The sequence below is a fragment of the Myxocyprinus asiaticus genome, chromosome 28 (genome assembly GCF_019703515.2).
Source record: "Myxocyprinus asiaticus isolate MX2 ecotype Aquarium Trade chromosome 28, UBuf_Myxa_2, whole genome shotgun sequence".
In the NCBI taxonomy this organism is placed as follows: Eukaryota; Metazoa; Chordata; class Actinopteri; order Cypriniformes; family Catostomidae; genus Myxocyprinus; species Myxocyprinus asiaticus.
Window position 1 is genome coordinate 3,942,411 of NC_059371.1, and position 20,917 is coordinate 3,963,327.

At 35.2% G+C, this 20,917-nt stretch overlaps 2 protein-coding genes and 1 long non-coding RNA gene across 3 annotated transcripts in view; 2 read left to right on the forward strand and 1 right to left on the reverse strand.

The window, feature by feature from the left end:
* The window catches only part of LOC127418969 (uncharacterized), a 983,530-nt gene that overhangs the window by 585,825 nt on the left and 376,788 nt on the right, over positions 1-20,917 (reverse strand). The gene's annotated exons all lie outside the window — the stretch shown is intronic.
* On the forward strand, positions 2,392-7,084 carry LOC127418957 (respirasome Complex Assembly Factor 1-like). The gene is made up of 4 exons (XM_051659906.1): positions 2,392-2,611; positions 3,477-3,580; positions 3,665-3,794; positions 6,283-7,084. Exons 1-4 carry the CDS (start codon positions 2,504-2,506, stop codon positions 6,322-6,324), a joined length of 384 nt encoding a protein of 127 aa, XP_051515866.1. The 5' UTR covers positions 2,392-2,503; the 3' UTR covers positions 6,325-7,084.
* The window catches only part of LOC127418899 (probable ATP-dependent RNA helicase DHX35), a 32,312-nt gene continuing 23,416 nt past the window's right edge, over positions 12,022-20,917 (forward strand). The window contains exons 1-8 of the mRNA XM_051659797.1: positions 12,022-12,082; positions 12,536-12,663; positions 12,787-12,879; positions 13,038-13,115; positions 13,201-13,305; positions 13,470-13,531; positions 18,937-19,006; positions 19,096-19,155. Coding sequence (XP_051515757.1) covers positions 12,043-12,082; positions 12,536-12,663; positions 12,787-12,879; positions 13,038-13,115; positions 13,201-13,305; positions 13,470-13,531; positions 18,937-19,006; positions 19,096-19,155 — 636 coding nt within the window. The 5' untranslated portion in view covers positions 12,022-12,042. The remainder of the gene's footprint in view (positions 12,083-12,535; positions 12,664-12,786; positions 12,880-13,037; positions 13,116-13,200; positions 13,306-13,469; positions 13,532-18,936; positions 19,007-19,095; positions 19,156-20,917) is intronic.

A 20,917-nucleotide genomic window follows, 5' to 3' on the forward strand; every position in this document is an offset into this window, starting at 1 on the left:
ATAAAGTGATTGTATATATCCTCTGGTAAAAGGTATGTACATACAGTAAGTTGTCTGTATTTGTTTTGGTATTTTATTATTTATTTTAGTTCATAAAATGAATGTTCCGGTTTCAATATGAGTAAAGTTTAATTGACAGGACAATGTTGATTACCATATAAATTAATTTCAATTTGTCCCTCCTTTTCTTAAAAAATACAAATAAAAATAAAAATCAAGTTTACAGTGAAGCACTTACAATGGAAGTGAATGGGGCCAATTTTTGGAGGGTTTAAAGGCAATTTATAATTTTATAAAAGCACTTACATTAATAGTTCTGTTAAAACTTGTGTATTATTTAAGCTAAGTTTTTTAAATCATTGTTTTTAGAGTAATTTTAGGTTTTACAGTGTAATGTCGTCATGGCAACAATGGCCCAAATGGCCCTGATCAAAAGTTTACATACCCTTGAATGTTTGGCCTTGTTACAGACACACAAGGTGACACACACTGGTTTAAATGGCAATTAAAGGTTAATTTCCCACACCTGTGGCTTTTAAAATTGCAATTAGTGTCTGTGTATAAATAGTCAATGAGTTTGTTAGCTCTCACGTGAATGCACTGAGCAGGCTAGATACTGAGCCATGGGGAGCAGAAAAGAACTGTCAAAAGACCTGTGTAACAAGGTAATGGAACTTTATAAAGATGGAAAAAGGATATAGAAAAAATATCCAAAGCCTTGAAAATGCCAGTCAGTACTGTTCAATCACTTAAGAAGTGGAAAATTCAGGGATCTCTTGATACCAAGCTACGGTCAGGTAGACCAAGAAAGATTTCTGTTATCATTATGATTTAAAAAGGAGCCAAACAACTATGTGATAATAAATGGCTTCATATGATCACTATCCTTAAATAAAAGACTTTTTTTATTTTTATTTTTATTTTTTTGCATGATCAGTCATATTTTCAAAATCAATGTCAAAATTTCACAATTTCTGCCAGGGTATGCAAACTTTTGAGCACAACTGTATGTCCTGGAGGGAGGGAAGCTCACCTCCGATGATGTGTCCGGCAGTTCGCACCACCCTTTGCAGGGCTTTGCGGTTGTGGGCGGTGCTATTGCCATACCAGGTGGAGATGCAGCCAGTCAGGATGCGCTCTACAGTGCTGGTGTAGAACCATGTGAGGATGTGGCGGTTCATTCCAAACTTCCTCAGCCGTCTCTGGAAGAAGAGGCGCTGATGAGCCTTCTTCACAACGGCCTCAGTGTGGACGGACCATGTGAGTTCCTGATTGATGTGGACACCCAGGAACTTGAAGCTGCTGACTCTCTCCACTGGTGCTCCATTGATGGTGATGGGACTGTGTTCTCTGTCTTTTCTTCTGAAGTCCACCATAAGCTCATTTGTCTTACTGACGTTGAGGGAGAGGTTGTGCTCCTGACACCAGTGTGTCAGAGTGTGCACCTCCTCTCTGTAGGCTGTTTCATCATTGTCAGTGATCAGACCTACCACTGTCGTACCATCAGCAAACTTGATGACATTGTAGCTGTGTGTTGCCACACAGTCATGTGTGTACAGGGAGTACAGGGGTGGGCTGAGAACACAGCCCTGCGGGGCTCCAGTGTTGAGGGTCAGTGATGAGATGTTACTGCCCATTCTAACCACCTGGTGTTTGCTTGACAGGAAGTCCAGAAAAGGAGAACTTTATAGTTTAAATAAAACACAAGTTTTAACAGAAGATTTAATGTAAGTGCTTTAATAAAATTCTAAACTTCACACTTCTGCCTTTAAACCCTCCAAAAATTGGCCACATTCACTTCCATTGTAAGTGACTTACTGTAACCTCCATTATGTTTTGTTTTTAAGAAAAGGAAATTAATTTTTGTGGTGATCAACATTATGCCACAAATGCTGCTGATTGAGCCCAACTTGTATTGAACCCGGAATATTCCTTTAATCTATAATTGTTAACATGATTTCTTTTAAATGTTGTTAATCAACCATTATTATTTTATAGAAAACCAAAGTTTCAAAAGGAGGTTAATAGTAAATAAAATGTTAAAGTTAAATAAATGTTAAAATATAAATAATAATTATTTAGAATTTAGATTATAATGTAATTACAGTTTTAAGAATGTGCGTATATATTTTTAATTTATTTATATTAATGGATATTTTGAAATAAAAACATGCACACATTTTTATTATGAATATAAATACAAATTTACATAAATGCAAAGTTGTCTGAATTCATTCATGTTTTCATTCATTTACTGGCACTCTTGTTACTCACGCATGCGTCACACCCCCTGCTCTGCCTTCTCATTGGCTAAACGCAGAGACGTCGCATTCGCTCATTGGACGTGCCGGCAAGGTCACGAGCCGCGGGCGCATGCGCAGTATCAGAGATTTGAGCCGAATCGATGTAGGGCATTGAACAGTGGATGTGAGATCTCACAATTGCAATCAAGTTTTCTTTTCAGATCGAGTTTAATTCGAGACCCAGATCGAGTGTGGACATCATGACGAGCAGCTCGAAGCGGAAAGAGGAGGTGCACGTGCTGAATGGAGGAGTCAAACAGTCCACATGGAGCAAAGCGATCAGCTGTAGAGCAGTGTGGGAAGAGAAGGTCTGATATACTATCGTCATGTCATTATATTTACATACCATTATCTTGAACGTGTATTGTAAAGTGTTCTGGCGTGTTTGAGCGGTGATGTTCACTGTTAAGGGTTTAGGGAATTGGGCTATCTACAGGATTAACGCTGCCATGTGTCGCTCCCCCCTTTATTATCATTCACACAGTCATCAATTCTTTATAAAGAAGTACTATGGGACATCAGATGGTAATACCATGGTACTTTTATGTATACCATGGTTTTGAATGATTAGCATATTCGTGCATCAATCAGTATTTGCATGACACTCCAATGTACTTCAAAGAGGATCAGCGCATTATCTTAAGTACATGTCGAAAAACTACCCTAGTACCATGGTACATGTCTAAACATTCATAGCAATACCTTAGTACCATGTCCAGAAAATAATTGTTTTAACATGGTACCAATTATGGGCCTAAAAACACATGGTAATATGATTGTATAATGTCCAAATGCATGGTAATACTATGGTGCATGTCCAAAAAACATAGTATTACCATGGTAGATTTCCAAAAACCATGTAATTACCACGGTCTGAGCAGATTAGAAAGTATTTCTGAAGCTTTTGCTCATACGAGACCTGTAAATGTATCAGCCCAGGACATATAGGAGCATTAAATATATATATAATGTGTGTGACCCATCTGACAAGTTACACAGATTTAGCACTCAGTGTTGTCAGGACAAACATGGGTTTTCATTACAAGAGCGGTTGAGGTAGAACCGTTCTGTCCTGATGCTGATGTAAACATGCCAAAAGTGGTTTGTCACAGTTGTTTTATTCATTGATTTGAATGAATTTCTTCCCTTTCTGTTGATCTGTTTCCACTGCAGGATGAGTTTTTAGATGTGGTCTACTGGTTTCGTCAGATCATCGCTGTCATTCTGGGCGTAATATGGGGCGTTGCGCCACTGAAAGGGTTTCTGGGTATAGCCATGTGAGTACTGCAGTCCTCCGCCTGAACGTGATCTTCATGAAATCGTCAGTGATCTCTGATCACCTGTCTGTGTTGTTTCCTCAGATTCTGTGTGATCAACGCAGGTGTTCTGTACGTGTACTTCAGCAGTTTTCAGCAGGTGGATGAGGAGGAGTATGGAGGGATGTGGGAGCTCACTAAAGAAGGCTTCATGACTTCATTTGCTTTGTTCCTGGTGGGTTTATTCTCTTTCTGTACTTTGTGTTACATTAAAGTGTTAGTTCACCCAAAAAATTCTCTCATCATTTACTCATCCTCATGCCATCTCAGACGTGTATGACTTTCTTCTGATTAGGGCTGCAACTAATGATTATTTTGCTAATTGATTAATCTTCGATTATTTCTTCGATTAATCGGATATTTAAATAAAAAAAAAAAACATGATAAAGGGTGTAAGGATTTGGTTAAATTTACAGTACTAAATTCATGATTCTGTTCTCTCACAAAACGTTGAACAAAGCCTGAATCATGAAAAGTTGAGTTTGAATTTATTATTATTATTATTACTTTCAGGACATATGCAAAACAGTTCCTTTCATTACTTGTGAAACTTTGTAGAACAAAAAGTACTGTTTATTAAAGAGTAAAATGATCCATTGGAGATGGAGTTGGACAAAAATAATCAGCCCAGCAGAGGGCATAGAAATATTAATAATTCTGCCCAGCTGAAAAATTATGTTGATTACATTTTAAGTATTTTGAATTAATATTGTAGGTTTTAAAATAGTATTGTCGCTGATTGCATTTTTCCAAACTATTCTTTTCAAAAATATGTGTATGTTTATCCAGTAAAATAATATTTGCCATAGTATAAATTTACTGGTGAAATCAGACATTATATTTGGCATTATCAGGAGGACTATCAAATATCAGGACCCTTAGCATTATTACACATTATATTCAGCATCATATACAGTTTAATATAGTATAATCATCTGTAAACGCAGTGCAGATTCACTCTTGCGCTGAAAAGTTTCATCCCGGTGCTCACTGTATTACATGCACTTACGTGATGAGGAGAAGCCATCTAAAACACTTTAAACCGCACACTTTGACCACTGAGACATCAGCGTGACATCAATGAAAGCTGCACAATTGATTACAGTGAAAGGCGCGGTATGATGTTGCACGAGCTTAATCAAAGTGATTACGCTCCCTTTCTCCATTGCGATCGGTTTGATTGACACGGATGCGTGTGCTCGCTTGTTCAGTGACTCTCATGTGGTAAAAACAAACACTTTTGCGAAATACGTGGCTGATTTTGAATTCATAACATGTATACATTATAAAACAGAAAATAGAAGTAAAATGTATGTCATGTGCTGGTGAGAAAACTCTTTAGTGCATCAAACAGCACAATCACTCAGTCAACACACCTGATGCAGCAACCGCTCCACATTAAACTCTATGCTTATTATGATCTTCTTTGAGGTGTTTATAAAGTGCTCTTGTGCGCTGAACAACTTGAGTCATGTTTTTCTGCTTCAACTTGTCTCCGTCGTTTTTCACCAGGCTGTAAAGTGACGTCACTGATGGAGCTTCTCCGTGCTCTTGACATAATCCAACTAATCGATAGTGAAATTCGTTGTCGATGATTTCCATTATCGATAATAATATATTTTGATTAGTTGTTGCAGCCCTACTTCTGATGAACACAAATGAAGATTTTTAGAGGAATATTTGAGCTCTGTAAGTCCATTCAATGCCAGAACTTTGAAGCTCCAAAAAGCACATAAAGGAGGCATAAAAGTAATCCATACGACTCCAATGATTTAATCCATGTCTTCAGAAGTGATATGATAGGTATGGGTGAGAAACAGATTAATATGTAAGTCCTTTTGTACTTTAAATCTCCACTTTCACATTCTTGTTTTTGACGATTTATATTCTTCGTGCATATCACCACCTTCTGGGCAGGGAGGAGAATTTATAGTTAAAAAGGATTAATCTGTTTCTCACACACAACTATCATATCACTTCTGAAGACATGGATTAAACCACTGGAGTCTTATGGATTACTTTTATGCTGCCTTCATGTGCTTTTTGGAGCTTCAAAGTTCTGGTCACCATTCACTTGCATTGTTTGGAGCTAAAGAGCTGAAATATTCTTCTAAAAATCTTCATTTGTGTTTGTTTTTGTCCCAAAACAATTATTAATTTCTTTTAAATGGGATCTTTGATTATAAATATTTTTATGAATTGTATATAAAATGCTAAAATACACATAATTTCACAAGTATAGCTACAAGACATAAAAATCATACATAACGTGATTTAACATCATGACTGTAACCGCAATTTTTGCTTTTTGAGTATGGAAATCAACATTATGCCACAGATGCTGTTAATTGAGCTTAACTTGAACTGAATCTGGAATATTCCTTTTAAATTATGTTAGAAAATTACAGTTAGGCACATTTGAATCCCCAATTTTCATTACTGTAAGAAATTCTCATTCTTGTTACTCGAATACTAATAATAATTGTGATCAATGTTTTTAGTATTATTATTTTTATTATAATTGAAATCAGCATAAATTAAATTCAGTAGTCCAAATACTTCCACGACATTTATTTACTTTCACATTTAGGCAAAGATGTGCCAATACTTTAATTAATTTCGTTTTGAACAGTCTGATAGCGTTGGGTTGTGTTTGTGTGCAGGTGGTTTGGATAATTTTCTACACGGCGCTACACTACGACTGAGAACACACCGGAAACCCATAGTCCTGGAGAGACAATGATGGACATTTTATTTAATGTGGTGATAAAGGGCTGGAGCTGCTGCTGCTCAAGGCATCTGTGTATCTGACCAGCAGCATGTTTGGTCCTCGACGAACAGCTGCATTGTGGGTACATCTCCATGACCTTGTTGAACCCAGGGCTTAATGAATTTTAAGCGAATGTTGTCCAGTGCACTGCCACGGCTATTGGGTTGATACTGTTGTTTTGGTTTTCCCTATTTTTCTTGTTTGAATGCTGCCGTATCAAACACAATTGAATTTAAATTTATGTTCTCTTGTTTGTTTATCAATTAGCTTCCTACACACATTGTCTGTTATGACCAGTAAATCAAATAGCAGCGTGGAAATTCTGTACAATTTCATTTGATCAAGTCCATAATGTATTAAAGTATTTCTTATGTCTTGTTGATGTAACATACTTCTCAGTATTTTATAGTGTATTCATGGATGCTTGTTATGATTAATGATGCTGTAGAGAGACTATTTTCTGGCTGAGATGTTTTGGAGAATAAAATTAAACCTGGGCGTCATCCGCCCCACACTTTTCAACAGATGTTCTGCTGGACTCAGTGATTTTATCCATTAACTCGATTTGTAAAACTGTACTAGAAAGTTTTTTTTTGTTTTTTTTGGTTTGTTTTATGACTGTATTTAGAGAAATTCTGGTCTCCAAATAACTTTTTTATGTATCACCCATAGTGCATAAAGTTGACATTTTCCTTCAATATTTGATCAAGGCTGGTTGCTTATGATAGTTTTTATTCATATTGAACATTCATTAACCACAAACTGAACTCGTTTAGAGTGTGTCAGGTACTTGAATTCCTTTTCAGTCTGTTATAACCACCTATGATGATAAAAACATGCAATAATTCTGTATGTATTACTGAATAATTGGCATTTGCTTCTACTGTACAGGACAACTATTAACTTGGATTACATATTGGCAAACTAAAACTAAGCATAATACAAAAATATCCATTGTTCAATAAAGTTACATTGATGTATATAGCTTTATTACATTGCTGAGGTCCTGACATGCATTTATTATTTCAATATGGTCTTTGAGGTTCACTTATAATTTTAGTAAAGTGTTTTGCACAAAAAACAGTCATATATATTTGTAAAACATGATCATCTTTCACCCTCATTCTAACAGTCAGAACCGTTCGGTTTTGGTGCTGCTTCTCCTTTAAGACTTGACAGTACACGCCCACTGTTCTGATTGGATCTCTGCTCTTGACTGACCTATCATCTCACTTCTCACCGCTACTGGGCGGGGCTACGGAAGTGATAAGCTAAAGTGGTCGCTGATGTGTTGTCATTTTGGCAGCTCAGTTTCAACAAATGCTCTTTCTGCAGTGAAGAGGAAGTTCTGAAACTTACAGTATGTTTTTATAGTACAATGACCTCTTATATGTTATGACCCCTTTAAATAATTTTCATTCAAATGATTAATCTTACATTATGGCTAACACACACGGAGGTCAATTGCTTTCATCTTGCTTGACTGTTGGTTGGATACCACTGTTTTATGGTTATATGAATATCAATTACTTATTGTAGTAATAAAATACTGTTTTATTAGATGGCACGTTGCAGCAAATGTGAAGTTTGAAAGTAAAGTTGAATTACTCTCTTAATGATAAACCACAACTCATGCCTTTAATAAGATTTTATATGCCTTTTGTCATATTGCCTAACAAGAATATTCACATTTTTGTCATTAAGACAGGTCTTCATCCTGGTTTTGGTGAATAAAAATAAATAAAAACTTTACACATATACAGTAAATATGTTAATCCTATAATTAAAGTATTAATTATCAAAAAGATCTATATTATCAATTTATTAAAAGAGTGTTTCAGTTTCAGTACAAGTTAAGCTCAATCAACAGCATGTGTGGCAGAATATTGATTACCACAAAAAATAATTTTGACTTATTAAAGCAAAAATCCCAGTTAAAGTTAGGGAATTACAATGGAAGTGATTGGTCCCAGTCTATAAAATACATACTGTTTCAAAAGTATAGCCACAAGACGTAAATATTACACATTAACATGATTTTAGTGTGATAAAATCCAGGATATAACAGCATTACAATGTTTAACAGTTGTAATATTGGCTATAGCTTTACACAGAAAAGTTTAATGAGTGATTTAATTACACTAAAATCATGTTTACACACATATTGTTTATGTTTTGTGTCTATTCTTTTGAAACATTTAACATTCAAAATTGTCCCCCATTCACTTCCATTGTAAGTGCCTCTGTAACCCTGATTGTTGTTTTTTATTAAATTTTTTTATTCTTCAAATAAACAAGGGACAAGTTCAAATTATTATTATTATTATTATTATTATTATTAACATTACTTGACAAATGCTGTTGATTACGCAAAACTTTTATTGAACCCGGAAAATTCAATAAAAATAAATCACTTTTCAGATTATACAGTATTATAAGTGTTTACATTTACAATTAAAAATTAAATCACAATTGTAAAAATTATACAGTAAAATATTACAAATGTATGTTTAATTTTTTTATTGTAAAATATTTATAATAATAATAATAATAATCATAATAATCATAATTATTGAGGGAAAAAATGTATGAGGAATGAGTCAAAATAGTAACAAAAAATAATCACAATAAACCACTTTTCAAATTATACAGTAAAAAATATTTTATATTTATGTTCATTTAAAAAAAATTTTTTTATACATTTTATTATTAATAATATGATTATCATTATTACTACCAAAACATTAGATCAAGAGCTAAATGGATGGAAAAAGTGGAAAAAAGTTCATCTTATTTTTGTAGGTTTGAGAAAAAGCGTCAGGAAAAAAATGCTGTTAAAACTTTAATCATTAATGGTGTAGAATATTCTGATGCAAAATTAATAGCAAAAGAAATCGACAATTTTTATCAGAACCTATACTCGTCCTCTTCCTTAATTTTAGATCCTAATTCCCTTTTTGAAGAAATTGGTCAATTTGTCCCTCAAATAGATGAACAATTTAAAATGACATGTGATGCAGAATTAACAATTGAAGAGCTTGATTCTGCTGTCATGTGTTTGTCATTAGATAAATCACCTGGCGCAGATGGTCTTACGTCAAATTTTTATCGTGATTTTTGGGGTCTATTAAAGGAATTTCTTTTTGCGGCTTTTCAGGAAATATCTAATAATTCGGTTCTACCTAGCTCAATGAGACAAGGATTAATCACACTTTCCCCACAAACCGGGGAAGGACCCTAGATTGTTGGACAATTTATGACCTATAACTTTGTTAAATAATGACTATAAACTGTTAACCCATATATATATAACTATCGCTTGAAACTTGGTTTATCTAAAGTTATTGGGGAGACACAAACTGGATTTATTAGAGGCCGATCTATACATAATAATATTCGACTGGTTTTAGACTTGCTAGAGTATAACAAAGAAATAGAAGAAGATGGGATTATTTGATTTATTATATGCTGGATCTTTCTTTTATTTTTAAGTGTTTACAAATGTATGGGTTTGGTGAAAATGTTTGTAAGTTTATTCAGTTGTTCTACACAGATACCAATAGCTCAGTTGCCTTGCCAACAGGTACTTCACCTAGATTTGACATCAAAAGAGGGGTTAAACAAGGCTGCCCCATCTCACACTCATTATTTATTATGGCTACAGAGATGTTGGCCATCCTTATAAAAAACTCAAATATTGAAAGACTAAATGTGTTTGGACATCAAATTGTGATTATTCAATTGGCGGACGACACAACTTTATTTTTAAAAGCTCTTGATCAGATTCCCAAAACAATTGAAATAATTCATTCTTTTCCCCAAATTTTCAGGTTTAAAACGTAATATTGGTAAATGTGAAATTATCACAATACATGAACGCTCCCTTGAAGCTGCATATAATATCCCAGTCAACTCGAGTGTATACACATTTCCAAGGATGAGGCTGTTAAGGGAAAGCAAAATATATGGAATAGATGGAATGAATGCAAAGGTAGATTTGATGTATGGATGCAGAGGGATTTATCTATTTTTGGAGGGATTTAATTAACTAAAATGGAGAGTCTTGCCAGGTGCATTTGCCCTGCATCTTGCCTCTCTATTTCCAATAGAGCTATTAAGACCATTAATCAAATTAATTTTAATTTTATATGGAGAAAGCGTGTACACTACATTAAGAAAGCACAATTTACACAAGATTACGAGAACGGTGGATTACAAGCCTTTGATTTTCAGTGTATAAATGGCATGTTGAATATCAAATGGTTAAAATAGTTTATAACTAATGAAAATAGTTTTTGGTTTAGCATTCCCATGGGTATATTTAGGAGATTGGGTGGAAATGATTTCCTATTAAAATGTGACTTTATTATTTCAAAATTCCAGTCAAATTATCTTCTTTTCACCAACAGATTTTGCTGTATTGGAAGTTATTATATAATCACAACTTTACCCCACATAGGACCCCCATTTGGAATAACAGATTTGTTTTATCCAGATATAAGTCTCTGTGTATTATTGATTGGCTTGAAAAGGGTATCTGGTCTGTAGTTCACTTAATGAATGAAGATGGGAATCTGTTAACTTTCAAAGATTTTTGTACTAAATACAACCTATATTGTGAACGCAAACAATTTGAACGTATTATAAATGCCATTCCAAAAAGTTTCATTCACTTAGTACAAAACACCTTTGTTCACTCGCTAGATGGCTCATGTGAACTCCCATTCCTTCTCTTTGATGGTAACAACCTCATGACAATGCTTCCCAACAAACATATTCATTTTTCCTTTAATTCTAAATTGTATCCTACGCTTTTATACCGTAATGATATTTTACAAGTTTATGATAAACCAACTGCAAAAAAATTGCAAATCCAGTATATTCGTTTTCCAGTGGCTCCTAAAGCAGAGGAAACTCACTTTAAAATATTTAATGGTATATATCCTTCAAGTGAATTTTTAAGACTTCGATTTAACTTTGACCATAATACTTGTACTTTTTGTCAAATTGACATAGAGACAACTGATCACCTCTTCTTTTATTGTATGCATTCAAATATTATCTGGGAAAATATGTCCTATTGGTTGGAGACAAAGATCCAATCACTGCCTACCTTCTCTTGGAACCATGTTGTATTTGGAATGTTATTGGATGACCAAAAAAAGTAGATTTTTTTCATTAACATAATGTTAATTCTGGGTAAATTCTTTATACATAAATGTAAATGTATAAAGACAAAACCTTATTTCTCTGTATTTAAAAGTGATTTACTTTGTAACTATTTTCCATCACTAAAATGTATGAAAACTAAACAAGCCTGCAAACTTCTTAGGATGATAAAAAACTTTGGTTTATCGGAAGATGAATGAAGAGACCCCTCTCTCTCTCTTTTTTATCTATCTATCTATCTATCTATCTATTTATTTATTTATTTTTATTTCTTCAGTTTATCTGTGTGCCCTGTTATTTGTTTTATTGTTTGCATTTACATTTATGAACGCCAATATAAATATACATTTTGTTCATGTTCAATAAAAAATAAAATAAATAAATAAAAAAATGTGGTTCGTCCGGTCTTTGTCTCCCTCTAGTGTTCAATTAAGTGTTTACGTGTTTTGATGACGTCCCTGAAGCACATTACACGTCGTGCATCATGGCGGCGCCCCACTCCACCATGAAATTCTGGAAACCCGGTAAAATGTACACCATCTAGCACAACAGAATTAACATTATACATTTATATATATATATATATATATATATATATATATATATATATATATATATATATATAAAACTTATAAGTGTTTTGTGAATGCACAGTAAATGTATTGAGCAGCAGGGCTGGTGTGTGTGTCTATATATGTGTGTGTCGTGATGTTAATGAAGCGTTAGTGTGCTATTGCAGTGTTGCATGATGATAACATGATCACGTACCGTTTACATCATATTCAGCAGCATGTAGCACATTGCATTAGTTTTTACAGTTATTACACTGTCCTGCTCTAGACTGACATGATGTGATGAAGATGTATCATTCAGTGTCTGACTGAATGTCCTCAGAATGCATCGATTGAACCTGATGATGCATCACACAGAATGAGATGCTGTCAGTGCATTGAGTGTTTATGTGTGTTTGGTTGCAGGATCAGAGGCCCCCGGTGTGTGTGAGGAGAGAGATCTGTCCACTGAGACCACCGGCTCACCCATCATCTTTAACCCTCACACCGCTCTCTCTATAGAGAAACAGAGACAGAGTCTGCCAGTGTTTAAGGTACCACTGACAGCCACCCAACAAAATACTGATTCAGATACAGATCTGTGCACCTGCACAAATTTTTTGTTTTGTTTTTCGATTTGTGCAGAAATGTGCAAAAGTTCTTTGTTTTGCCTCCAGCACAGAAACAACATCCTGTATCTGGTGGAGAGTTTCCAGACTGTGGTGATTGTTGGAGAAACGGGATCTGGAAAAAGCACACAGATCCCGCAGGTCAGTCTGATGCCCTCGAGCAATCAGATTCAAGGCCGTTCAGGATGCAACTAGTCGCAACATTGATGCCGGATCCTAAATCAGGCTTTTTTCTTTTTTTCTTTGGCAAGCTTGCTTACTGCATCTGTAATGGTTCTCATTGTTGATGTTTGTGGCAGTACTTGTTGGAGGCGGGATGGGCGGCTGAAGGGAAGGTGATTGGTGTCAGTCAACCTCGGCGGGTGGCCGCTACATCTGTATGTATGCATGCCAGTTCTTTATGCCTGAATCTCAGATGCACTCCTGCTGCAGGCCTGTTATTGTCTGTAACTGTGTGCACAGGTGGCCAGTCGTGTTGCAGAGGAGCGCGGGGCGTTTCTGGGGCACGAGGTGGGCTACACCATCAGATTTGATGACTGTTCTGACCCTCACGCCACACGCATAAAGGTAGACACAGTACTTTTCTACTACTAAAGCTATCACACACTTAAAAGCTTCCATGTATATACATTTTTATTTAAACTAACATTTGTAGTGTTACTGTACCTTATACTTTAAATATTGAATTGAAGCATTGATTCAGTTGCAGTCGGTCATTTTCCGTCTCTCAGTTTCTGACAGATGGGATGTTGGTTCGGGAGATGATGTCTGACCCACTGTTAAAGAAATACAGGTACTGCAAAATTATCTGTTTATTGTTTACAACATTTGGTAACACTTTACAATAAGGGTCTGCTCGTTGCATTAGGTATCTTGAACTAACAATGAACATTATATTTTTTACTAGGGCTGTCAATCAATTAAAATTGTATTCGAATTAATTACATGATTTGGCGATTAATTAATCATGATTAATCACATATATAAATATCTGCTGAGAAAGCCCCTCAAATAACAATAATTTAACATATAGTGATTAAATAATTATAAATGTTGATATTTTAAATAATTAAAAATATCAAATATATTATAAAAATAATAATTAATCTAGTAAAATTCAGTATATTATTGATAAGACAAAAAGTGGCTTTAGAAGGCAATATATTGTTTATCTCCATATCATTGAAAATAAACATATCATTGTCCTACAGTTCACAGCAATCCATTTTGCAATTAAATTCATCAATCTATCAGGGATTTATTATAAAAGCTTTTTAAAGGGATAGTTCACCCAAAAATCGAAATTCTCTCATCATTTACTCACCCTCATGATATCCCAGGTGTGTATGACTAGAAACATGTTTGAAGAAAAATAGAAAAATATCTCAGCTCAGTAGGTCCTTAAAAATGCAAGTGAATGGAGATTTTTTTTTTTAAAGCTCCAAAAATGACAGACAGTCAGCATAAACGTCATCGATACGACTCCAGCGGTTAAATTAATGTCTTCTAAAGCGATACAATCACATTTGGTGCGAAAAAGATCAATACTTAAGTACTTTTTTTAAACTCTAAATCATGCTTCCGGTTGGCAGTGGTAAGCACGTGTGATGTAATCGCATTGGCATCTGAAACACGCGAGAACTGACGCACGTGAGTCACAGCCGGAAGAGCAGAGCTGTTTACAAGTGAGAAGGAGGAACGCTGTACAGTAGCTTGATTGGTTTTGGTTGAGATCTGTATTTATCAGTTTCTTTACCCACAATGATGCGTTTGTGTGCTTATCCTGGATGTCTCAACCAAGTGGAGAACGTGAGATTACCTCGGTATCCATGGCAACGTGAATACGTCACACGAGAGACCGCGTGATCTCCACCCTCTCCTGAAGCGTTGGGTTATAGTTAAAAAGTACTTAAATCTTTTTCGCTCCAAAAGTGATTGTATCGCTTTAGAAGACCTTAATTTAACTGCTGGAGTCGTATTGATGACGTTTAAGCTGATTGTTTGTGATTTTTGGAGCTTCAAAAGAGAAATCTCCATCTACTTGCATTTTAAGGACCTACTGAGCTAAAATATTTTTCTATTTTTCTTTAAATGTGTTCTGGTGAAGAGAGAAAGTCATACACACCTGGGACATCATGAGGGTGAGTAAATGATGAGAGAATTTTCATTTTTGGGTGAACTATCCCTTTAAGTATGCGTCGTTGTACACATGCATCAGACAGATTCTTTTGGAGGTCTTTGGTTGCGTTGTGTCATAAACATTCTATTTTTAGGTCACTGTGTCAGGTTAAACGTAGTTTGAAACGTAGAAAAACACGTCTCGAGATTTCTGCATTTGGAGTTGTGCTCCATCCAGCTGTGTTTGAACGCAAGACACGTTCTCATCTTGTGCTGAAGCAAGCTTGAGTGTGGTTTGTTGTCTGTACAGCTGCGTGTTGCCAATACAGCTGGTGTTTCGCTTATTGCCCCCTGCATTAAAGATATGGTACTTCAAGCTTGAATTGCTCCGATGGTAGGAATATTCCTTATTATGGTCCAGGGACATGATTTATTGTGTTAATTTGTTTAATGCATTATATTTTACATAATTAATCGCACAGAATTAACGTGTTAAATTGACGGGCCTTATTTTTTACTATAGACTGTTTTTTATTATTAGTTCATATTGCATTAACTAATGTTAACATTTACAACTTTTCATTGTAAAATGTGTTAGTATATGTTGGAATTAACAATAACCTTGATTAACAAGTGCTGTAAAAGTTTTGTTCATAGTTAGTTCATGTTAACTCTTGTTGACTAATAGTAAAGCTGCACTTTGGAAATTTGTGCTCTCTAGCGACATCTGTGGTTGAAACGTAAAATTGCTAACAATTTGCAGAAGAACACTTTATGTCAGTTGTGTTTCACCACTGCTCTTCTGCACGGATGAATCTCATGATTTGAGCTTACCTGGACATCGCCTGTGTATGATCATGACTGAGTGATATTAAGAGCCGGAGTCATAACGTGCTATATTTATGTTGATATAATTATGTTATATGATTAAACTTTAAAACCGAAATATTACTTGTTTGATGAAGATAAACAACACTCATAATTATGTATTTTGAATGAATGAATTTTACACTTATAGCACTTTACTGACACTACACTCAAAGTGCTTTAACACAGTTAACAAACACCACCAGTTAATCATATTTTAATATGATTATTCATGTTTTATCTACTATTAAAGTTTGTATTGTACTACAGTTATCAATTTAAGAGGTGAAAATTGTGATATGGTTGATACGAGTTTAATGGAAGACTTTATTATTTTTATATTATATTTTACAGCCTCAGTTGATAATGCAAGTAAAACCATAATATTACAATAGTACATCTACACAAGAACACTGTAAACTAAAAACATAAAACAAGGATTCAATTAAGATTGGGATGAAATATATGTTCATAAACATGGAAATAATATGCAGAAATATGCTATATAAAAATTAGAATAATATATGTTTACTGCTAATTAAACTTATAATAGATAGATGGGTACACACTAAGCAAATTAATATGGACATTACTGTGCTGTGAAATCTGTCAGTTTTAAACAGCTTTTTTTGTGTGTGGATCTGATGAATCCAAAATGCATTGCGTCACACGGGAGTGCAGAGGGAAGTGCATGGTACCCACAGTGATGTACTGTGGTGGTAAAGTTCTTATATGGAGATTTATGAGTGCTGGGGGTGTGGGGGAATTGTACATCATCAGTGGCATCATTAATTCACAGATGTTCAGCAAAATCTTAAAAGAGAAGATGCCACCCTCTCTCCAAACCCTGGGCTGTCGGGCACTTTTTTACCATGACAATGACCCTAAACATTATTCCAAAGCCACTGCTGCATTCCTATGGATAAACAAGATAGTATGTCAACCAATCTCAACCTTATTTGAGCACCTGTGGGGTGCAAGTTGAGCATCACTCCACATTAAACATCATAGTACTCAAGGAGGTCATCCTCCAGGAGTGGAACAGGATAGACATGACAATATGTCATGAACTTGTACACTTGATGTCAAGAAGGGTCAGAGCAATATTTCAAAGTAATGGAGGACTTTCTAAGTACTAAAATACTGCACACTATTTGAATTTATTCAAGGGTGTACTCATTTTTGCAACTCTTTAAGCAAAACTGCCTAATTTAATTATTTTACAAATATTGATAACATACCTTTCGATTTTGTTAAGTACAGTATTTGTTTAATACATTTCAATTTTGTCTTCTTATGAATTGTAAGCATTTAGAAATAGAAATATATCTTTATGTTCAGAGGAGGTGTACTCATTTATGCTGCGTACTGTAAATATATACACTGTATATATACAGTGCATTCAGAAAGTATTCAGACCCCTTCATTTTTTTCACATTTTGTTATGTTGCAGCCTTATGCCAAAGTGCTTTAATTTTTTTCCCCCTTATCAATCTACACTCCATACCCCATAATGAAAAAGCAAAAACCAGATTTTGGACAACTGCAGATTTATTAAAAAGAAAAGACTGAAATATCACATTGATGTAAGTATTCAGACCCTTTGCTATGACACTTGAAATTTAGCTCTGGTGCATCCCATTTCTCTGGATCATCTTTGAGATGTTTCTACACTTTGATTGGGATCCACCTGTGGCAAATTCAATTGATTGGACATGATTTGGAAAGGCGCACACCTGTCTATATAAGGTCTCACAGCTGAAAATGCATATCAAAGCAAAAACCAAGCCATGAGGTCAAAGGACCTGCCTGCAGAGCTCAGAGACAGGATTGTGTTGAAGCATAGATATGGGGAAGGCTACAAAAAAATTTCAGCTGCATTGAAGGTTCCCAAGATCACAGTGGCCTCCATAATTCTTAAATGGAAGAAGTTTGGAACAACCAGGAGTCTTCCTAGAGCTGGCTGCCCAGCCAAACTGAGCAATCGGGCCTTGGTAAGAGAGGTGACCAAGAACCCGATGGTCACTCTGGTTGTGCTCCAGAGATCATGTGTGGAGATGGAAGAAACTTGCAGAAGGACAACCATCACTACAACACTCCACCGATCTGGGCTTTATGGCAGAGTGGCCAGACGGAAGCCTCTCCTCAGTGCAAGATACATAAAAAAAGCACTTAAAGGACTCTCAGACTGTGAGAAACAAGATTCTCTGGTCTGATTAAATAAAGATTGAACTGTTTGGCCTCAATTCCAAGCGAATCAGTCTGGCCATTCTCTGTTGACCTCTTTCATCAACAAGGCGTTTCCATCCACAGAACTGCGGCTCACTGGATGTTTTTTGTTTATGGCACCATTCAGAGTAAATTCTAGAGACTGTTGTGTATGAAAATCCCAGGAGATCAGCAGTTACAGAAACACTCAAACCAACCCATCTGGCACCAACAATCATGCCACGGTCCAAATCACTGAGACACATTTTTTCCCCATTCTGATGGTTGATGTGAACATTAACTGAAGCTCCTGACCTGTATCTACATGATTTTATGCGCTGCACTGCTGCCACACGATTGGCTGATTAGATAATCACATGGATGATTGTTGGTGCCAGATGGGCAGGTTTGAGTATTTCTGTAACTGCTGATCTCCTGGGATTTTCACACACAACAGTCTCTAGAATTTACTCAGAATGGTGCCAAAAACAAAAAAACATCCAGTGAGCATCAGTTCTGTGGATGGAAATGCCTTGTTGATGAGAGAGGTCAACAGAGAATGGCCAGACTGGTTCAAACAAAGTCTACGGTAACTCAAATAACTGCTCTGTACAATTGTGGTGAGAAGAATATCATCTCAGAATGTTATTCTGAGATGTGGGTTGGCGCTGGTTTGGCGGCACGAGGGGGACCTAAACAATATTAGGCAGGTGGTTTTAATTTTGAGGCTGATCAGTGTATATATCCAGTATGTAGTTATATATGTATATATATATATATATATATATATATATATATATATATATTATATATATATATATATATATATATATATATATATATATATATACATATATATACATACACACACACACACATACAGTATATATAAATACATACTGTACAGTATACTGTAGATAACATGAGAATTCGGCCCAGAGCCCTTGTCAGTTTCTGACACTGATATCACGGCATTTTCAAATATTGCTCTTGTTTTGTGTGTAGTGTGTTAATGCTGGATGAAGCTCATGAAAGAACGCTTTACACGGACATCGCAATCGGCTTGCTGAAGAAGGTGACACTTTATTTTCTGTTTCATTTCCATCAGGTATTAGCATTTGGTGTGATTCTTTTTCTTTTTCTCATTTTTTTCTCTTTTCTCAGATTCAGAAGAAGCGGAGAGACCTGCGTCTAATTGTAGCCTCGGCCACACTGGATGCCAAGGTTAATATGACCTTTATTTTGCACAATTATAAACAACAAAAGTATTTGAAAACAGAAAACTACTTTATCCAATGACAAAGCTGTTGGTAGGTTAACATTTCTTTTATTAATTAGCATTTCTGTTCTTTATTGGCTGATAACCTCAGAACGGTCAAATATCAGCTGCTTCATCAGCCTGGTCGATATATCAGTCTATCACTATTGTAGGGCCGTATGATTTTCGTGATGCGGAGAACCCGGATGGTATCACGGAATCCAGTGACACAGTTAATTATAAAATGCGGAATTTGACTTTGGGATTTGGAATCAGTGCTGGGTAGTAACAGATTAAATGTAACCCGGGTTACGTAATTGGATAAAACAATTAAATACTTGTTATTAGATTAAATTACATTTTAAAGTAATTGTATTCAGATTAAAGTTACTTTATTATGGATTACATAATTACATATTAATCAGGCAAAGGCAATAAATTGTTCATAATTTATGGAAATTTTTCTTTTTAAATATTTAAAAAAAATATATTTTAAGTGTTGGGTTTGGTAAGTCTTGAATTCTGACTTTAAGTCTGGAATTGCACACACAGACCTGATACATGCCACTGGCCATATATTATACACTAAGGATGAATGGCAATCCAAATGCTGATCCGATTGCATTAGCGCGGTAAAGGTTTTATTTTGGCGAATTGCTTTTGTTCTTGGCCTCAAAAATTTACATTCTTCACTTTTTTTTTCTTTCTTTTTTTTTGTGCTGTTAATTTTCAAATATAAGTGATCTTGTCTTTTAACACACCTGGATGGCATTGTAATGTCAAAATTACTGGAGAAAGAACATTTAAATTTTTTTATTTCACTCAGAAAAAGACAACACACACGCCCACACAAAACATACATATTTCAGATTTTTATCCATTAAGTAAGTTTTCTTTAATGCATTAAAGCAACATTGTCAAAATGGTTCAAGATTATCTTACTCAAATGCATGTGGCATCAAATAAACAAGAATTTGGTCAGAAGTAGTGTTGTCAAAAGTACCGGTACTTCAGTACCAAGTCGATACTAAAATAAAAAAGCTGTATCGATACCAGTGTTTCTGCAGTACTGGTAGTACCGAGCACTGACTCAATCCAGTACCAGCGTGCAGTATGACTGACACGACTGCTCTGTTAATCCTTACACTGAAATGGACAATTAATCAAATTAAAATCGTGACATGTCCTAGTGTGATTTACTAAACCACTATGTCCTAGTGTGATTTATTAAACCACTACAGGCTGCAATCTTAGTGTGGAAGAGCTGCGTACTTTAAATAAATCCAACCTCTCATCCACTATAAACTCCACAGACACTGAGAATCATTCACCACACGCTGTATGAGATGATAGAGCAGAGCAATAATCTACTGTGAACCATGCAGCACATACATTTACATTTATTCATTTGGCAGATGCTTTTATCCAAAGTGACTTACAAAAGAGGAATACATTATAAGCGAGTCACTTTAAGGAAACATTGGTACGAAAAGTGCCATATTACAAAGTTTCACTAGCATCAGAATAGTAGTTTTCAAGACAGATTAAAGTGCAACAAGAATTTCTTTTTTTTTTTTTTTTTTTTTTTGTGACTGGTTAAGTGCTCATGGAAAAGATGTGTTTTTAGCTGTTTTTGAAGACAGAAAATGAGTCAGCTTCACGGATGGAGTTGGGAAGGTCATTCCACCAACTTGGTACGATGAAGCTGAAATTCCGGGAATGTGTTTT